The sequence below is a fragment of the Monodelphis domestica genome, chromosome 5, assembly GCF_027887165.1.
Source record: "Monodelphis domestica isolate mMonDom1 chromosome 5, mMonDom1.pri, whole genome shotgun sequence".
In the NCBI taxonomy this organism is placed as follows: Eukaryota; Metazoa; Chordata; class Mammalia; order Didelphimorphia; family Didelphidae; genus Monodelphis; species Monodelphis domestica.
In genome coordinates, this window is record NC_077231.1 from 228,154,816 (window position 1) to 228,175,233 (window position 20,418).

At 55.7% G+C, this 20,418-nt stretch overlaps 1 protein-coding gene across 4 annotated transcripts in view; it reads left to right on the top strand.

The window, feature by feature from the left end:
• The window catches only part of AGAP3 (ArfGAP with GTPase domain, ankyrin repeat and PH domain 3), a 77,953-nt gene that overhangs the window by 56,440 nt on the left and 1,095 nt on the right, over positions 1-20,418 (top strand). For all 4 annotated transcript variants that reach the window (XM_056799910.1, XM_056799911.1, XM_056799909.1 and 1 more), the window contains exons 10-16: positions 5,062-5,166; positions 12,298-12,469; positions 15,902-16,069; positions 17,284-17,421; positions 19,139-19,293; positions 19,427-19,517; positions 19,660-19,882. In XM_056799910.1, the coding sequence (XP_056655888.1) occupies positions 5,062-5,166; positions 12,298-12,469; positions 15,902-16,069; positions 17,284-17,421; positions 19,139-19,293; positions 19,427-19,517; positions 19,660-19,882 (1,052 nt within the window). The remainder of the gene's footprint in view (positions 1-5,061; positions 5,167-12,297; positions 12,470-15,901; positions 16,070-17,283; positions 17,422-19,138; positions 19,294-19,426; positions 19,518-19,659; positions 19,883-20,418) is intronic.

Genomic DNA, 20,418 nt, shown 5'->3' on the forward strand with positions numbered 1-20,418 from the left:
CCGGCCTGTGTCTGTGGGGGGGGCTGCCCTGCCTGTGTCTGTATGGGGGCTGCCCTGCCTATGTGTGGGGGGCTGCCCGGCCCTGTGTCTGTGGGGGGGCTGCCCGGCCTGTGTCTGTGGGGGGGCTGCCCTGCCTGTGTCTGTATGGGGGGCTGCCCGGCCTGTGTCTGTATGGGGGGCTGCCCTGCCCTGTGACTGTATGGGGGCTGCCCGGCCCTGTGTCTGTGGGGGGGGCTGCCCGGCCCTGTGTCTGTGGGGGGGGCTGCCCTGTGTCTGTGTGGGGGGCTGCCCGGCCCTGTGTCTGTATGGGGGGCTGCCCTGCCTGTGTCTGTATGGGGGGCTGCCCTGTTGTCTGTATGGGGGGCTGCCCAGCCCTGTGTCTGTATGGGGGGCTGTCCGGCCCTGTGTCTGTATGGGGGGCTGCCCAGCCCTGTGTCTGTATGGGGGGCTGCCCAGCCCTGTGACTGTATGGGGGGCTGCCTGGCCCTGTGTCTGTATGGGGGGCTGCCCTGCATGTCTGTATGGGGAGCTGCCCAGCCCTGTGACTGTATGGGGGGCTGCCCGGCCCTGTGTCTGTATGGGGGGCTGCCCTGCATGTCTGTATGGGGGGCTGCCCAGCCCTGTGACTGTATGGGGGGCTGCCCTGCCTGTGTCTGTGTGGGGGCTGCCCGGCCCTGTGTCTGTGGGGGCTGCCTGGCGCTGCGTCAGGCAGGGGGCAGGAAGGGCCCCCTCTGTGCTGTGGTGTTTCTCCTGGGTGCTGAGTGAGGAGGGGACAAGGTGAGTGGGGCGTGTGTGGAGCTGCGCAGAATGATTGAGAATGAGCAGGCGCGGGGGCGCTCTGGGGTGACAGCTGGTGCTCGTGTACCACTCTAAAGTTCACAGATCCCCTTCCAGGGATGGCTGCGACTATACGTCAGGCCGTGGAAGGGGCAGGGCAGGCTTCCCGCAGCCTCCCTGCTTCACCTGCAGGCCTGTCCTTGGCCGCGGGTTTTCTGAGCCTGGACGGAGGGGGTGGTGAGGACAAGACTGAGGTGCTGGAGAACGGTGCCTAGTGTCCGAGCTGGAAGGTCCTTAGCGGTCATCTCCCCCCCATCAGCTTTATGAGCAAATGTCTTTAGAGTATTAAGTGCCCCCCCCAGGCCTCAGAGGGGCAGAACTCAAACCCAGCTCCTCCCATCTCTGACTCTAGGCTGGCCGTGGTTGGAGGCTGCACCTTCCTCTGAGGCAGAGGCAGGACCCATTGGTTGTGCCTTCTTCAGGTACCCTGGGGCTCCTCCAGGAAGGGTCCCGGCCTCCCTAGTCCTCCCTCTGTTGGAAGCCAGGACACCCTCCTGGCACTGGCGGTGGGGGGGGGCACAGCACGCTGTATCGACATCTCTAGGCTGGTCCCAGCTCGTCCTCCTAATATTCGCCTTCCTGGGACTGAGCGTGGTGGCAGAGCCCCTGCCCTTCCTGGACCTGATGCTTATCCCTCTCCCTTCTGGCCCTATCCTGTCCCCCCTCACCCCATCCCACCCGGGCCCGTCCTTCCTGGGTTCAGCTCTGGCGCCTCCCCTTTGCCCCCCCCTCCTGTCCTATCTCCCCGTTTCCTTTTCTTCCCCTTCCACCCCCCTCAGTCCCCCGGCTCCTGCTGGGAGTAGAGATTGCATTTCATTTACCATTTGCATTCCCAATCAATCCGGACTCCGCAATTAAGTCGGCTGGCGGAGCTGGGAGGGAGGCGGGTGGTGGGAACAGGTCCTCTGGGGGCCGTCGCCTCCGCACCGCTTCCATTCCGCCCCAGATTGCTTCCTGCTTCACCGTGCACAGCCCCAGCCCAGCCTGGAGAGGGGAACAGGGACCCCCATAGCTCTTCGGAGCTGTAGGAGTTGGGGGGGCAGCGGGCACAGTGGGAAGGAGCTGAGGGGCAAGCAGGGCCTTTCCCCAGCCTAGCCCCCTCCCTCCTCCCTCAGGGAGAGCAGGGCTGGGGTAGGGGAGAGGTGGAGGGGGAGCTAGGCCTGCGAGTAGGAGGGAAGTTGAGTCCCCAGACCCCGTCCTGCCTTACCTCCTACGCTGAAGCCTGAGGCGGCTCATCCCACGCCCTCTCTCACCACTAACGAACATCATTACTGCCCGACTGTCTAAAGGGGGAGGGCCAGGCCTCTGCTGTGGAAGGGGCTTCCCACTCCAAAAACTGGCCTGCCATCCCAGCCAGCTGCACCCTCTGCGCCTTGATCCAGGCTCCCTGGCTGACTAAAGTCTGTGATCTGTGACACGGCCCAGAGGGACAGACGTGGCTCTGTGGAAGAGGGACTTGGGCAGGGAGGACCACGAGAGCAGAGGCTTGAGGGAGAGCCAGGACTTGGAAGAAGAATCCAGAGGGTCCCCAGAGACCGGCCTCAGGGATGTGAGGCTCTTTGGGAAGATCCTTGTTAGATACTTAGATTACAGGACATTTGAGCTAGAATGGATCCCATATAGGATATGGTCCAAAATATCTGCACCCCCCCATCCCACCACCATTTTATAGATAGATGAGGAAGCTTCCGTCCAGAGGGTACAAGGCTATAGTTAGTAGTAATTGTAGACATGGGTTCCCACGTCTCCCTGTTCCAGTATTCTTCCTACTTGAAAAAGGCTCAGCAGTTCACAGCCTGAAGGCCAAATCAGGGCTATTACATACAATAAAACTTCATTTAAAAATAGAAAAATCTGGGTTCAATTATGAGTTCAAATCTGGCCTCAGATACTTCCCTTCTGTGTGACCCTGGGCAAGTCACTTAACACCCATTGTCTAGCCCATATCACTCTTCTGCCTAGGAACCAAATACACACTGTTAATTCTAAGGTGGAAGGTAAGAGTTTTTTTTAAGTGTACAAAATAATACAGGGTAATTTGGGGATAAAAGTAGCACCCCCTTGCTAAGAGGGGAGTCAGGAAAGGCTTCAGTAGGAAGTTTTGTAGGAAACTCTTGAGATTCCAAGAGGGAGAAATTAGCAAGGAGTGCATGCCAGGCCTATGCAAAGGCATGCAGGTAGGAGATGGAGGGCCACTGTGAAGAACAGTAAAAGGACCATGGGCCTGTTCAGTGCCTGGATCATGCACTGTAAGTAAGTGAGCAATAAGGCTGGCAGGATAGGCCAGAGCCAGAGTGTGAATGGATTTTAATGCCAAACTGAAGAATTTGCATTTTATTCTAGAGTAGATATTCTTAACTGGATGTCTGTAAACCTTTTCTTTTATATAGATGTAGATAATTGTATTTTAATAGAATGGGTTTTCTTTGTGATCCTGTATATTTCATTTTATGTATTTGAAAAGAGGCTGAGATGGGGTCTATAGGATTCACCATATCACCAAAGGGGTCAAAAGTGGCTTCCTCCCACCCACCTGGACCCCAGAGCTCTAAAAGTGAGCCCTCGGTGTTTGCTGAGGATAAGAAAGGGGGATGACAGGGTCAGAACTGGAGTCAGAAAGATCTGGCTTCAAATATGGCCACAGACACTTCCTAGTTATATGGGCCTGGGCAAGTCACCTAACTCCACTTAATTAGCCCTTGCCACTCTTCTGCCATGGAATCAATTCTAAGAGAGAAGATAAGAGAAGGAAGGAAGGAGGAGAGGAAGGGAGAGAGAGAAAGTAAGTAAATCAGGAAGTCCATTCCTCTTAGCTAGTGATATCACCTATGACAATATCAGCCCTACCTTTGACTCTGCCACCCCTTACCTATTTGTCCTTTTGGGGAATGAGAAGGAAAGAAAAATTGGGAAAGAAGAAGGAAAGGGGATGGAAAACAACTCCAAAGTGAAGGAGTGATGTTAAATCCATAATTGGAGTTTGACTCTACATCATAGCTCCCCATGAACCCTCAATATAGGGAAATCCAGCCAGTAATTCTTTTGTCCTTCTGCTACCTTTCTAATAATTTCAGTTACTAGAGCTCAGCTTTATTATCAGAAGAGCCTCAAGAGACAAAAGGGGCTGAAGCTAGTCTCTTTTCCTCCTTTGAACCCAAGATATGCCCAGGACAGAGAGAATTGTTCTGTTTCTGTCCACAGGAGATTTCTTACCTAACCCCCATTTCCATGATCGTTTCTATCCTCTTGGTCTCCAACTCCCCACATAAAGGGAGACCTGGAATCTTTCCCTCGTTTTCATGGTTCTGGACTATGTGACCATTTCCTTTGTCCTTCCCCTCCAGCCTTGACTTTTCTCAGGCCTGACACCTATGTTGGGATCCTGGGCACACTCAGACCTCTAACACTCTGTCCCATCCCCAGTTCCATCTTTCTCTTTAGTACTCACTTCTAGTACTTCAACACAGTTGTGTGTCTTCATCTGTTGTTTTAGGGAGGGAGGCCAGAGATGGGTGAAAGGCCATTAGCGGGGCAACCCAACGTGAGGTTTGGCTAAAGGGAACTGGAGGAGTCAGTGTGGAAGTTTCCCCTTCTTGGCCTCCTGGGTCTCACTTTAGATATCACTTGGATCTACTTTATAATGATGGGCTTTTCCCATAATTCTTCTGACCAGTAACCATGCTGCCTTCATACCTATCCATCTAAAAGGTGACTTCTCTGCTCAGGATGATGTCAGAAGGATGGGTTCCTTGCATTTTAGCAGGGAAGAGAGAGGGAGATGAGGTGCCTGAGAGGGTTGGCAAAGTTCACACATGGTCTCTTAGAACCATGTATGGAGACTCTTCATCCATGAGGAGTGAGTGACCAGAGATCTTTTCGATCATTCCTCAAAGATGCTCTTAAAAATCTAGGCCACAAGTATCCCTGCTAGGCTGATTCTTTGCCCCTAGGGAAGGCAGTGAAAGAGCGCCCTGGATGTTTCTGATGGATGGGCCAGGGAGCACCATGTTTTTCCATAAACCTACCTCTTCCCTGACGATGGGTCAGTCAGATTGTTTTCCCCAGGTCCTTAGGTAAGTTCAGAGAAATCACTGCTTGGTCTGAGTGAAAGATCACCGTGCCCAGGTGGAACTGAACAGACCTCAGGGGCCCCCCTCCCCTTCTCTGCATTCTGGAGGACTTTGGTTGCCTCTGCCTTGTTTTTGATCTTGCCTCTCCTCTCAGGGAATTCTGCTGAAACGAAGCGGCAAGTCCTTGAACAAGGAATGGAAGAAGAAGTACGTGACTCTGTGTGACAACGGGCTGCTCACCTACCACCCCAGCTTACACGTGAGTCTGGGAGAAGAGAGGGCCTGAGCCCAGGGGGAGGGGGGCAAGAGAATGGGGACTGAGGGGAGGGGACGAGAGAAGGCCTCCTTATAGGCTTGGCTTTATAGGGTTAGGAAATGGCCCTGGCCATTCCCCTGGAGCTTCTGCAGAGGCTAATCTGTGATGACCTGGGAACCAGAAAAGACCATGACATCCAGGTTGAGGTCTTATCCTTAGACTCAAGGCTGAACCCTTGAGGAGAATGCCTCTGTCTGGGAGCCCCACGTGATTACCAGGAAGGCAAAGTGTGTCCTTTGCAAGCTGGAATGCCCAAATTTTCCACTCAGTGTTCCAGAAGAGGCTTGAATACATATGTGTGTGTGTGTGTATATGTCTCTCATAGTATAGGGGAAAGAAACCCTGGACTTTGAAGTGAGACTGGATTTGAATTCAACTCTTTTATTTATGCCACGGTCAAATCATTCAACCTCTCAGAGGCTGCCTCCTCATTATACAAATGTTGAAATCTTACTGGATGGATCTTTTCATTTTCCTTCCCATTTTTAGTCCTATGAAATCTCTTGAGATCTGGTGTTTGAGTCCCATCTTTGTCACTAACTTGCATTGTGGCCCTAGACAAGTCACTTCTTTACCTCTGAATGTCAGTCTTCTCGGCCATAGTATGGGGATGACCATACTTGCACAACCTGCCCCAATGTGGTTGTTGCAAGAAAAACACTTTGAAAACCTGATGGGGCCACACAGACACGAATTGTATTATTCTGTTCTGGAATCGATCCACCAGGTATCTGCAAGACAAGCGTGCAGTTGTGGAATGATTATGTTCAAATTATCCAAAGGCTCTGGGGGCTCAGCCCGGGGGGTCAGGCCGGGCACTTGCAGAGGCACAGAGCGGCCAGGCCAGGCCCGGGGCTCCCCTGCCCTCCGAGGGGGCAGAGTCAGGCTGGGGAGCAAAGGTCAGGATGAAGGGAGTTGGGGAAAGGCAAGGCCCTGCATGCACCGTGGCCCTGTGGCAGCAGTTCTCTCTCCCTCCGCCCTCCTCTCCCTCACTGCGTGGCTCCAGCACACAGCTGTCTCTGGAATCCATCTCTGTCACCGCCCCACTGTGGGGCTAATGAGTTCTCCTGAGCAGCCCCTCAAGCACAGCACGTGGGCTGGCCCCGCCCCCGGCCCGTGGGCCCTCGGCCTCCTCCCAAGGTCCTCAGCCCTTCCTCGGCATCTGCCCGACTTGTCAGCAGGTGGGGCCCAAACTTTCTGGATCCCAATCCCCTGGCGATCGCCTAGCCTAGGGGATCCCCCTCCTAGGAACTGCTCCCAAGAACATTTTCCCAGGTTCCCAGGCGATACATTTCTTGCTTGCTTGCTTGCCCTTCTGTCTAAGAATCAACACTGTGTATTGGTCCCAAAGCAGAAGAGTGGTAAGGGCTAGGCAATGGGGGTAAAATGACTTGCCCAGGGTCACACAGCTAGGAAGTGTCGGAGGCCACCTTTGAACCCAGGACCCTCAGTCCACTGAGCCACCCGACCTTGCCCCCAGCCCTGGAGCTATCTGTGTCTGGAAGTCTTTTCCTCAGGCTGACCCTTCTGAATTTCCTTCTCAGTGCCCTGGGCACTCACTTTCCACTTAGTCTTCAGTGTTAGCACTTCCAGGGGAACAGGTCAGGGAGGAGCACGCGGTGACTGGGGCAGAATCATAGTCCTAAGACTAGGGGGTGACTTGGGACTCATCCCTCAGCCCCTCTGCTCCCAAAGAGAGAGCCTTCTCTCCAGTGAGTCAGCATGACCCGGTGAAAGGGAGGGAGCGGGGCGCCGTCTTGGGGCCCGGGCTCTATCCCAGACTCCCTTGGATTTGTTTTCTTCTCGGTGAGACGGGCCTCCAACCAGAATACCACCTGCCCCATTTGCTTTCCAGGGTTATTTTGAGCGTCAGGGGAGATGAGGGGAATGTTTTGGAACCTTCTACAGGGGCTCTGGAGGAGTGGTAAGGGGTCGTTACTTAGGAAAAGGTCATGAGTGTTCATCTGAAAAAGGATTTCTGAACCCAAAATGACCCAGATCAATCCCTTGGATTTTGATAGCCGAGGAAAGGTGACGTGACCGTTCTGGGGTCCCAGCTGGTTAACACCCATTCTGCTCTCCTCATCCACGCCCCTTATTCACTGGTTTAATACCGTTGTAGAAATTCGAGTCTCCGGCCTCCTTAAGCAGTCGTCTATCAGTGCTTCACTCACAGTTTTGCCCCTTCTTTTCCCCTTGCTCTCTCTGGGGGGACCTGAGTCCCTGCACCAGCTAGCTCCTCTGCCTCTCCCTTGTCTTCCCCAAAGAGGCTGAGCCTTGGACAGAAAGAACAGATAGTGAATGGTCCCTGGTGGGGAGTCTGAAGAGGCTCAGGGGGTGACACACACACACACACACACACACGCACGCACGCGGCACCTCTTGGTGTGTGTGCCTCTGACCTTCTTGGTATTTGGGGGTATGGGGGACCCACAATGATCTCAGAGCCTCACAGCAGCCACAGCTACTTTTCACCCATTTAAGCACCAGCACCTCTTCAGCTGTTGCATTCCTGGATTGTGGCCCAAACATTTGTTAAATCCATCTTTCCATGAACCCCAATAGGGATCACTGTGCCTAAGGGGACCCGCAGTAAATGAGGAGGAATGGGGACCCCTTGAGGACTAGCCCCAAGCAATGTGGGGGCTAGACACTAAGCCTAGCAATGGAGACAGGACTCAGAGACAGGAAGCAATGAAGGAACGTGGGGTGAGAGGGCACCAGACTAGTGAGTCAGAAGACCTACGTATGAAGACCTTGGGCAAGAATTAGTCTCATCGTCTGGGCCTCCGTTGCCTCATCTTATAGAGAAGGGGCTTTAGGGGCTCTCCAGGAGCCCTTTTAGCTCTAGAACTGGAAGGGAGCATACCATATATATAGTCAAGTGCTTGATGGCAGCAATTGGGACAGGATCCTCTCAATAAGACCCTGAGCTTTGCACCCAGGCAAAGGTCACCTTCTTCAGGCCATGGCTCCTGGAGCCTCCTGGCTTTGCTCCCTTGGGGACAGCTCCCTATGCCTCCCTCTCTGCCAGTCTTGCCCTCACCTTTGCTGCCTTTATGCATCTCTAACCTGGTAAACTTTTAGAGTGCCGGGGCAGAGAGGCACCCAGACCCCATTGGGACCGACACAACCAGCTTAGCTTCCTTCTGTTCCCGCAGTCACTAGTGGACAAGGAGTTTCCCAGACAGTGGGTCCCAGGTGAGGCACTCCAAGGACTTGGCATTAAGTTTCTGGCCTGACCGAGATCTTTTCACCTTCTTTGAGCGAAGCTCTGCCTGGGGCCTGAAAGGGAAAGATAATGCGGTGAGTCATTCCTGGAATGAGGGGGCCTGCCTGCCGGACACTGTGGGGAAAGGGAGGCGGGCAGGCCTCGGGCTCAGAGCCCAGCTCCTGCCCAGCCCCAGAGAGCCAGCCAGAGCCTCCCCCATTTTGCAGCCAGTGGAGCCATTCACACAATCACCTTCTGTTAATTCTATCTGCAACATCAATTAAATTGTTTGTAGAAACTAATTGAATGTGGCTTAATCACACATCTTAATAGCTTTCCACGCTCTGAACTCGTTGTTAATTCCAGTAATAAAACGAGATGAGAACGCTGGCTGGGTAATTAGCGAGGAGGCTGGGGAAGAAATTGCTGTTTGATGGTGGGTAATAAAGGCAGCCGTGGTGACCGCTCTCCGGAGCAGCCGCTGCCGTCGCCGCCGCTGCCATGCTTCCCGTTCTGCTGACGGAGGGAAACGTTGCCGCTGCTGCTGCTGCCGCCGCCACCGCCGCCCCTAAGCTGCCCATCCCCGACACTCTACCTCTTAGCTTCCAGCCTCTGTCCTGCTGTGGGATGTGGTGTTGGGCTAGGCTCTGTGGGTGCAGAAGGAGGCCCGCATTGGGTCTAGTGGAGATGTCTACTTTGGACTCTGGGTCCACCTAAGGGCAGCCCATTTCCCCAGAGGCCCTTCATGGCTTCTGGGTCCCCTGACGCCTGCCCCCCACCCCCCAAATCCCCTCAGAACAGAGAGCTTTCCTGGATTTGTGAATAGGAAGAAGGGGGGGAAAAGGGCTTGTCAGCAGGTTTCTCCACATCCCTGGCTTCAGCCAGCTCTGGGCTAGAATGGGGCCTGGCAGGCGGGTGCAGCTGCTGTGACCTCCTTGTGAACTAGAGCAGACCCAAGCCCCCACCCCAGAGAAGGAGCTGCAGCTGTGACTTTGGCCCAGCCAGCTGCTGCCAGTTGTCAGGAGGCAGCCGCTGTAAGAGGTGATTGTGTTGGGCTGGGGACAGGCTGAAGCCCAGATGTGTGGTTGGCAGGCTGGGGTTCAGCTAAGAGTGAGGGGAATGAGTCAAACCGCTGGAGAGGGTCTAAGTCTAGACTGGAGAGACAAGGCAGACAGGTGCTAAGGACAGGGACCAGCAGAGGGTAGCTGGGGGGTGAATTTTAAGATCAAAGCTGGCAGGGGAGAGCCAAAAGTTATGAAGGAGCCTTAGGGTACAGCCCTTTCATTTTACTGGGGAGGCCCCAAGATGAGTCATTTCACTGGATCGCGGTTGGGATTAGCCTGGATTTGGGACCACTGGCTTTGGGTCAGGGATTGGGGTGGGGGTGAAACAAGGTTGGGAGGGAGTTCTTATATCAGCCTTGACTTCTGGTCTTGGGGGAGATGTTGCCAGTCATGGATCTCAGGAATTTCAACTTGGATCAAGTTCCCAGGGTGCCATTTGGCCCTGTGAGCCCTTGCCTCCATTGACACCTGTTGGTTCTTACTCATTTGTTCTGGTTACCTTCTGTGAATTTTAGGGGCCCAGAGAAAGACATACTCAAGATCTCACCCTTTGGTGCCATGCAGTTTGCCCTCATCTGGAAGGCCTTACCCACTTCTCCCACTGTGGTTTTTCTCATGTTGTATGTACACAACTTGAATTTGCCCCCACCCCATGTTCTTTTCTCCTTGTTCAGTTCTTGCCCTTCCTTCAGGGCTAAGCCCCAAAGCCCACTTCTTCCATGAAGTCTGCTCAGTTGATGCCAGCTGACAGTACTTTCCTTTTCTCTTCTCTCCCCCCCCCACCCCCAATCTCCATCCCCAGTTCAGTTCTTTGTTTATTTGGGCTGGGTGGCCTCTTTGCCATCCCCATCCAGAGCAGTGTGCAGTCCCTTTCCCCAGGATAAAACTATACTCCACAGCCTAGAAAAGGCCTCTCTGGTTCCATCCAAAGTCAGCATGACCATGTTGTCCCTTCACCCTCTGGAGGGAGCCATTCTTGCTATTTCCCCAAGGAACCAGGGCCATTGATTGCTCTGGCTTTCAAAAGCAGAGAATGGGCAGGGATTGGGGGGGGGGGGATGGACTTCCCATTGCCAGGGAAGCCACTCACCTCCAGTGCTTACCCCAAGACCATCCATGCAGAAAGGAATGGGGAATCTGCCGTGTGCATTGTCAGTGCCATCTAGGGCAGGGTCCTCAGCAACTGTCAACCTGGATCCCACAGGCAAAGATTCTATTTTCCTTTAAGAAAAGCCAATGTTGACTTTTTTACACGTAAGGAAGAACAATAAAATTAGGACATTCTGCAGAGGTGAGGGCAAAGTGAGAAAGGAGAAGTGGATAGGAGGGACCCAGGGAGCATAGGATAAGAAGCTTAGGACTGGCTTCTGTGCTCTCTGGGGTCTTTCCCCCAAGGAACATCAACTTTCCCCTTCACCAGACAAGGTTTAGATGTTGAGGCAGGGTATGGGGCAGCAATAGAGACAGTAACCTGGGGCCACTTGGCCATAGCACATGTGTGCCTCATTTCTGGGCAGCTTTCCCAGAAACATTGGACTCCAGGAAGTGGGGGGGCTCTTTCTTTGGTCCTAGGGCAAGCTGGGCATTGTAAGGGAGGCATCCTCCCCTCTTCCTCTTGGAATCCCTAGCTCTCTTCAGGGCTTAGTACCATAGTGACCTGCATGAAGTCCTTACTGATCACTTCTAGGCACCTGCATTATTTTGTATACATTTTGTACTTAACTTCCACAGTAGAATGGAAGCTCCTTGGGGTCAGGGACTGCTTCGGTTTTTTGCATGGCACATTGTAGGTACTAATAAATCGATGCATTCAGATTGAAATTCCTAGATCTTAACTCCAACTTAGAAGAAATGCCTTCCTGAGCCTTCATGGCCCCAATCAGCAGTGGGTAGAGCATCCCCTAAAAAGGGGTACCCAGCGCAGAAAACTCAATGGGGTCCTGACTTCAGAGTGGGATCCTCCCTGGCCTACCCTCATTGGTTCAGTACTGTCAGGGCCTGACAGAGAGAGGAACTCTGAGGAGCAGCTAACCATGTGGGGATCTTGAATTGGCATTCTGTGTCATGTAGCTGATTTGATCATCCTTATCTATAGCCATTTGAGAGTTTGCACCTGAAGGGTAGTTCAGCTTTGCTCACTTTACCACCCCTTTTCCCCATCCCTCCTGAATTCCAATCCTGGCATCTATTCTTCCGTCTTTCCTGAGGGGATTTCTTGACCCTCTAACCCTCAATCGTTCTTCCTGCTGGAAGTGCTGCCTAAAGTGCTCATTGTGGCCTCAGCCGGCGACAAGACTTCTTCAAGCATATTCTCAAGCAAGACCTACCAGCCCAGACCCCCTGTTACTGCCTCCGCTCTAACCCTCATCTTCCTCTTGGGATCCAGGTCCAGCCCAGCAGTCAGGGCCTTTAGCTAAGATGCAGTCTGGCCTAGAGAGAATCGGGGCCTTGGAGATCCTCTTTCCATCCTCATTTTATGGGTAAAGAATTTGAAGGAGGTCAAGTGACTTGTATTTGAATCACTCATATTTAATTAGCAGTCGGGAGTCAAGCCCATGTCCTCTGACTCCAGATCCAGCATTGTTTCTATTGTAATAGGCCTCAGGAAAGAATGGACAAGAAGCCCAACATGCCTGTCCCCTTTCCTGCAGTGCCCCGTGACAAGAAGTATGGGGGTGATCCCTAGTCCATCCAGTGGGAAAGGGGTTGAGGGCTATACCACATCACAGGGATTTGGATTGCCTGCATCTAGTGGATATTCATCCCTCTCCCATGGTTGCCCTTCTCTCCCTCTGTCAGGATTACATGCAGAATATTCATGGCAAGGAAATCGACCTGCTGCGGACAACGGTCAAAGTCCCAGGGAAGCGGCTACCCCGGGCCACAGCCTCCACAGCCTCAGCTGGTGCCAGCCCCCGTGCCAATGGGCTGGTCCTAGAGAGAAGCAACACCCAGCTTGGGGGGAGTACAGGTGAGGGGAGGAACACCACTGCTTGAGGGGCAGGTTGGGTGGTAGAAGTGGGGTATCAGGGAACTCTGAGCCTTTGTGCCCAGGGGGGCTAGTTCAGGGACTGTGGTCAGCTATGACTTGAGAGTGCTAGTCTTATCTGGGTGGGAACCAGAAGGGGTGGGTGGCTTCTGGCCTAGAAGGCAGGGGATGAGTGGTAGGGCACCCCTTGGGGCTAAAAAGGGAGAGATGAGCTGGGAAAATGGTGCCAGGAATATGGCCCACGGAACACTGTCTAGCCTACATTCTCAGTTAGGACCAGGGAGCTAAGAACACATTGCCTTTGGGTGCTGCCTCAGACTCCTCAGCCAGTGGTGGCAGATGGGAGAGAGGAGATTTCAGGCAGCCAGGTGCTCCTAGGCCAGTGTGACCACCAGCATCCCAACTCTTGGTTGTGGCCATGGAATCCCATGGGACCTGTTTGAGATTGAGGAGCCTGAATGGGAATCCAGGCCTTGGGCACAGACCTCATTCTCCAGGGGGAAAGGTTATGGGTAAAGAGGGAGGCAGGGATAGCTCCTTCTGTCTCATACAGCTAAGGTGTGATCTTCCGTGTCTCCAACTTCCAACATGGAACCCATGATCTCTCTTCCATCCTTGGAGCTAGCTTATTCCAGATTCCCATTACTCTTGTCTTCTTTACTTGGAATGTTCTTTTCCAGTCCTACCTTCCTTCCCCTTGGCTCCGTCATGCCTACCACCCACAAACCATTCATTCATTCCCTCCAAAACTCATTCTATCTATCCCCAATTGGTTGGCTAGACTCATAGAGTCCTGTTTCCTTTAGGCTCAGGACACCCCCTCCCTTTCTGACCCCACCACCCAATTTCTGTCAGCCCTATGATAGCCTCCCAGAAAACCAGTATCTCCACTCTCCAAGACTGGGAAGGGAAGCAGTAGGGAGTGCCTGGGGGCCGAGGTGGCAGCCTCCTACAGGTGGGCCATTAGGCCCGAGAGGAATGTGCTGACTTTACTATGACCTCTCCCCCCTCCTCTGCCCCATGTGTCCCTTCTGTTAGTCAGAGGCAAATATCAGTGATCCCTAGGAGCACCAAAGACAGAATGAGGTGCTGGGGTACTGGGACAGTAGCTTAGGTGAAGAAAGACTCCAAAAATATGGCAACCGGCACATAATGAGTGGCCAAAGCATGGTGCCAAGTGCCAGGGGAAAGGTACAAAGAAGTACTCAGCCAGAGATGCCCAGATCCCAAAATGAGAATGCATGTGAAGGAGTGAGCTACCCATCACCTTTGGCAGGGGCTAGATGTCTATCTACCAAGGCCTCTTCCATCCCTTGGATTTTGTGGTTCTATACCGGGTGTCCCCAAAGTCTAGGTGCCAGTTAGTCCCTTAAAACTGCCATAAGACTTTTGGGACACTGCATTTGAAACAGTCCCTCTTGATAACAAAGTTACACCTCTAGTGGAAGGCATGCCCAGGGGTGGACGCAAGAGGTGGTCCCTTAGCAAACCAGATTCCAGCAAAGGCTAACGGTTTTCCCCAGGACCCTCCATTTTCTCCTCTATAGGAGTGTCACGAATAACACTGCCAACTTCACTAGGTTTGGGGGTTCACTTAACAGAAGGCTCGGGTGAAGTCAGGGATTGGAGGGGAGCCCTGCCTGGGCAGGGCCACCCCCAGAGTTTGGGGGATGAAAGGGAACTGTGCTGTACCATGACTCATCACCATCTTAGGAGAGAGCCTCCTCCCTTACAGGCTGTACCCAGTCACCTCCCTGCCAGAGACCCTCCAATGGTACACACTCTGGGCAGGCAGGCTTCCCCCCAAACCCAGTGTACCCTGGCACTCCGTGCCACAGACCCTCCTGCACACAGGCTCGGGCACACACACATGTCTCTCACTCGCCGGGCGATGTTAACATCTCATTATCTTTGTTACTGTAATTACATTATCCGCTGCTTTATGCAGAATTATCCTCCGAGGACTAATTGATGGCTCCATGTTTAATTCATTAATCATTAGCATCAAATTCGACAATTACAGTGCACACTGATTGTGGGATTGCAGGCGTAATGAGGGGAGAATTAACAAAGAGAAAGGAAAGCACTTTCCCTCCCTCAGGGCTTCGAGCTGGGGGGCTTTGGGGTTGGAGGGGGACTGGACGAGAGTTGGGTGAGGCAAGGAGTCAGGAGGGGCCGGGGGAGCCAGGGTACCAGAACGGTCCCAGGCGGGGCACACATGCAGTAGGCCGCATGGAGGGGGACTGAGTAGAGTCACTCCAACCCTTTTGGCCCCTGACCGCAGAATGGCTGTGACTGGGATGGAAATGAAGCACGCCTGGAAGAGAGGGAGGTGGTGTGCCTCGGACTTCCTCTGTTCAACAAGTAGCATTTGTACCCACCCTGTGCCAGGAGCCATTTGGGCCCTCCTCGGGAGGTCCGGGACCTCTGTATGTAGGCGGTGTAATACCAGAGGTCTAATACTCGGTTCCTGCCCTCAAGCAGCCTCCTGCTGGTACCAGCCCTGCAATTCGGCTTTCTTCCTGCCTCTGGCCTGCTTTAGGCCCTTTTCCTGATTCCGAGCTCCTTCCCGGCTAGTGACTGGCCCAATAACATCCTACTGCCCTGCTCAGCTTCCAGCTGCCCATAATGAGTCATCTTCCTCAGCCCCTCATCCCAGCCCGAGGTCCATCACACACCCCCACCCGTCCCGATGGCTCCCAAGTCACCCTGTCTGAGAGGGGTCTGGAGAGGTGCCTGAGGAGCCCCATGGGGTCTCCCCCAAACTCTACCCCTCTGTACCCTGAGGGCTTCTTGGGACACGCGGCCCCCTCGCGGCCGTTCCCCCTCAGCTTTGCCATCCTTCCCCGATGGGAGACGAAAGATTAATTTTCTCCAGCCCAACAGGATAATTACTAATACTAATTAGACATAATTACTTGAATTTGATACACTTATTCCTCGTTAGAATGGCAGCAAAGCTGACGCAGAGCAAGTGACACATGGAGAGGGGAATTTAGGGCATAGAGGCCGGCATCTGGACTGTGCCCCCTTCCTTGTCTCCAGCCCCCAGCCATTTGGGGGCCCCCATTTGGGACAGGTAGCCCCTGACTAGCCACTGAACCCCTCCTCCCGACAGCATGGCTCCCTGCCCTTCTGGGAGTGTTTGCCCTTCTTGGAGGTACAAGTCTGAGCCGGGGGCAGCAGATGTTCTTGGAGGGAGGTGGTCGTGATGCAGGCCCAGGGAACGCTCCCCACCCTGGCTGCCTCCCGGTGTGTCCCGACTTTGAGCCATCGATCCAGGCTGTCCTGCCAGGGTATGGTCAGGAGGGAAGCCTGGCCCTGGCCCTGACGCTTGGGCAGCCTGGCTGTGGGCTTGGCTTGTGCTCCCCTGATTGAGCCCCCTCTTCCCCCCCCCCCCCCCGCCCATTTCAGGCGCCCCCCACTCAGCCAGCAGCACATCCCTGCACTCGGACCGCTCCCTGAGCAGCTCGGCCTTGGCGGGGCCCCGGCCGGACGGGCTCCATCAGCGTTCCTGCTCTGTATCTAGCGCAGACCAGTGGAGTGAAGCGACTGCCCTGCCCCCGGGCATTCAGCACCCTGGTGAGTGGCTCCCCAGGCTGGGGCCGGGGTGCTCAGGCTCCCCCCCCAGCCCCAGCCTTCTCCCTCTCATGCTAGCCCCCTCTTCCTGGCCCCTGGCGGCCCAGGGCAGAGCTGGTGGCGGCTCCTCGATCCCCATCAGCCCCCTGCGCCGTCAGCTCATCAGCCTCCCGGCGGGGGGCAGGCGGGCGCTGGCTGAAGGAGGGATGATGGAGCTGAGGGCGGGCTGCGGCATGGGGAAGCGAGAGGCTAGGGAGGGAGGGGATCTGGGGCAAGGGCACTCCAGAGCAGAGGGAGAAGGCCCTTCCCCGCTCCACCCCCTCGCCTTGTTTGGTGCCAGGCTCCACCCCCTCCCCCCAATCTCATCCTCGAGCCTTTGCACCCCCTTAACCTTAACAGCGTTTAGTCCCTCCAGCCCTTCTCCCTTCCACCCTGCCCAGCTTTCCCAGCATAGGGGCCTTCTTCCGGGCTACACAGCCCTGACCCTGGGCTGTGCCCCAGCCTCCAGTCAGAGGGGCGCATTGGGGGAGCCCCCTCATTGAAGCACGCGCCCCCAAATTCGCATCTCCACGGTGCCACGTAACTGACACGCGGAGGGGGGGCGGCCCCTGGGCTCCCGGCGCTGATGGCCTATCGCTGCCATCATGGAGGCCCTGCTGGGGAGGCAGGGAGGAGGGAGGGGGGAGGGAGGGAGCGTGTCTGCCTCTAATGAAGTTTGACATTTAGTGGTGAGCGCCGGGCGGGGTGTGGGAGACGGGAGCTTGATTAGCGCGCTCTAATTGACAGTAATTAGGCAGCTCCCTGATTGTTTCTAATTCTGCTATTAATTGTGAGGAGCGGGGAGTGTGATTGAGGATAAATTTGGTGCGGAGCTGCCGGGGCTGCGGCTCCCTGTGAGCTCCCTGGGCCGCCCTCCACCCCTTGGAGCTGCAGGAACCAAGCGTTCCCTCCCTTCTCTCCCGGCCCTATGTGCCCATTACCTCTACCCCAATTTGTTCAGTGCCTCCCTGCTCCCCAGCCCCCCTCCCCTCCCCACAAGCATTCTCTCCTTCCTTCCCTCTTCTGGGCACCGAAGCCCAGGCCGTGACCGTTGTCAGGTCCCAGGGATGGAACAGGGGCTGAATCAGGAAGCTCAGGGCTCCCCTGCTGGGCCTGGGCCAGTGTCCCAGGCCTCTTTTCTCTGCTTCCTACCTTTTTGTCCCTTTTCCTTTTCCCAGCCAGTGGCCCATCTGACGTGCTCAGCTCCAGCCCTAAGCTGGAGCCCCCTCCCTCTCCCCACGCCAACCGTAAGAAGCACCGTCGGAAAAAGAGTACAGGAACCCCCCGACCGGACGGCCCCACTAGCACAGCTGAAGGTAAAGGGAACCGAGGGCAGGCTCTGACCGTCAGGGTGGCTCTGGGACTGATGTCTGCGGAAGGCACTCATCGTCCGGCCCGCTGTGTCTTAGGTAGAGAACATACTTTCCTGTGTCCGGCTTACAATACAGCCAGCTGCCGTTTAAACTCTTTCCTTCTGTTGTGAGTGGGAGTTAGAAAAGGGTTCTGTTTAATCACTGTCTTCCAAAAATCCTTGCCTCTCCCCTCTCTCGTGGCTCCCTTGAAGGCCAGCACAGTCCTGGGCATGCTGGAGGCCCTTTACAAATGCTCATCTCCTCATTGGTAAGCTTGCCTGGGGACTCTTTCATTTCTTCCCAGACTTCGCTTCATCTCAGTGACTCTCCCTACCGTTTTCCCACCCTTGTCCCGGTTTCTATGACTCTCCTGAGTCTTCCCAAAGTACCTACATTCCTCTTCAACCCTGACTGTCCAGACTGGCCTCCTGAGGGGTCTGCCTGTGTCCAGAGGCACGAGGACACCTGCAGGTTATGGGGGGGGTGAACCAAGGAGCTCCCTGTGCATGCTGCGGCAGTCCTGAGCCCAGCTGCCCCTCACACGCCAGTGGAGACTAGAGGAGCTCGCACCTCGTTAAGGCTCAGACTTTAGCGTTGGAGTCAGGCTGGGGAAGAGTACGTTTTTTGGACAGCGTTAGGGGGTCTGGGCTCAAGAGCCTGGCATGTGGGAAGCTATTTCAGCCTGGGATTCCAGTTAGGCCCGTGGGGTGGGGAGAGACAGACAGAGCAAGAGGGAGAGAAAGGGGGGAAGGAAGGGAGGGAGAGAGCGGGAGATGACACCCTGAGGAATATGGGGAAGAAGGAGGTGAAGGGGGGCCTCAGGCGCCAACAGGTGACCCAAGGTCGAGCAGAGCCAGGGCTCCCTTTGCCCTTGGCCTTGGCCCAGGCTCCCAGGTGGCTCGTGCTCTCTCGCCAGCCCCCCACAACACACACACAGTCGCCCCTCTGCTTATTAGGGATTGTGTGCCCACGGGGCAGTGACCGGTAGGGCTGAGATTAATGTGGCTGTCGTCTAAGGGGACCTTCAGGAAGGGTGCTTGAAGCCGTCCCCAGATTACTGGGGACCGCAGCCCAACCCCATGGCTGTTGTTGCAGATGGGGTCAGGTCCCTGTCTGAGCACACATCCCAGTCCATGGATAGACCCCCTTTTCCTCTCCTAGCTCCCCGGCCCCTCTCGTGTGTCTGTGATGGGATGGTGGGGGAGGGGGTTGGTTCCCCGGAGCCCCTCGCTGATGCCGTCAGGAATATTGGGTTTAATGAGCTGCAAAATGAGGCGGCTGCAGCTGACATGTACGGATGGCGCTCGCGTTCTCCTCAATTCCCGCCCCGCCCCCGCCCCTCCTAGCACCCCCTTCCATCCCTCCCCAGACAGGCACTTTGGGGCCTTTCATGGACCTCTATCCCTGCAGCCTTTGGTCTGTGCTTCCGCAGGTAGTCCAGGTTCAAGGGCTTCCTTGGCAGATCTCTCTGCCGCTCTCTTGCTCCCCCACTGGTTTTGGGGGGCCCTTTGCTGGCTGGTGGCTGGCGGAAGGATAGATGCAGAGGGATGTAGGGAAGAAGGAGTGTCTGAGCGAGCAGGATGATTGAGTACTCGGAGGGAAATTGGAGCCTTCCCTTTCCTGAATCATTGTCTTCCCACTCGCCCACCCCGCCTTCCCCCCAAAACACCCATTTCCCCAGATGCAGAAGAGTCGTTTGAGTTCATGGTTGTGTCGCTCACGGGGCAGACGTGGCATTTTGAGGCCTCCACGGCAGAAGAGCGGGAGCTGTGGGTACAGAGTGTCCAGGCTCAGATCCTCGCCAGCCTGCAGGGTTGTCGGAGTGCCAAGGATAAGGTGAGGGGATGGAGGGCCCAAAGAGGCCCCGTCACCAGGACGCAGTGGGTCTGGGGCCTGGGCACGGGTCTGGTGGCCTGGCTGGGCAGGGGTGGCCCCAGGGCCCACAGCTCTCTCTCCCACCCTGTTGCAGACGCGCCTGGGCAGTCAGAACTCGGCACTGGCGGTGCAGGCCGTGCGCACTGCGCGAGGCAACAGCTTCTGTATCGACTGTGACTCTCCTAGTGAGTAGGAAAGGCCCCCAGCGGGCTGGGAGGGCTCTTGGAGAGAAGGAAGAAGGGAGTGGGGGCAGGGGGCAGAGGCAAGCTCCTGGAGCCGGCCCTTCCCTGGGTTCCCTGATCCCCCGGAGCTCTCCTCTCTCACCAGACCCAGATTGGGCCAGCCTGAACCTAGGTGCCCTCATGTGCATCGAATGCTCGGGGATCCACCGGCACCTGGGGGCCCACCTGTCTCGAGTGCGGTCCCTGGATCTGGATGACTGGCCCCCTGAGCTGCTGGCCGTGATGACAGCCATGGGCAATGCTTTGGCCAACAGCGTCTGGGAGGGGGCCCTGGATGGCTACGCCAAGCCAGGGCCCGAGGCCTGCAGGTGAGGGGAAGTCCGGAGCCCATCGTCTTGGGGCGATGGGGAGGGGAGGCAGTCTTCTGGGGTGCTCCTCATGGAAGGAGACAGGGATGGCTACCGGAGTGCACCATAAGGGTTAATGACAGGAGAGCCGGTGCTTTTGCTTGCTGTGGGCCCCCGGGGCTGGCCCTTCCCGGCCCGGCCTGTCACTCAGGCCTCTCACAACAACGGGCCCTTTCTGAGCCCTTATCAGTGGGTCAGGGGGCCGCAGGGAGCGCATGCGCGGGGTGCCTATCTCTCTGTCGCCTGAGGTGCCCTAGTCTGTGCAGAGATGGGGAGAATGGGCGGGAGATAGGGCCGTGATGTCCCCTGTATCACAAGCTTCCCCCCTTTTGTTCCCAGCGCTGACAAGCAAGGTGGGGGAGGAACAGGGGCCAGATAAGCTGTCTCTTGGGCCGCTGCTTCCAGCCTTCCTGCTGCGCCCTCTCCACAGCGTTCTCCTGCCACCCCTTCGTGGCTGCGCCCCTCACACAGAGCCTCCCCCCAGGCGTCCGGCGCCC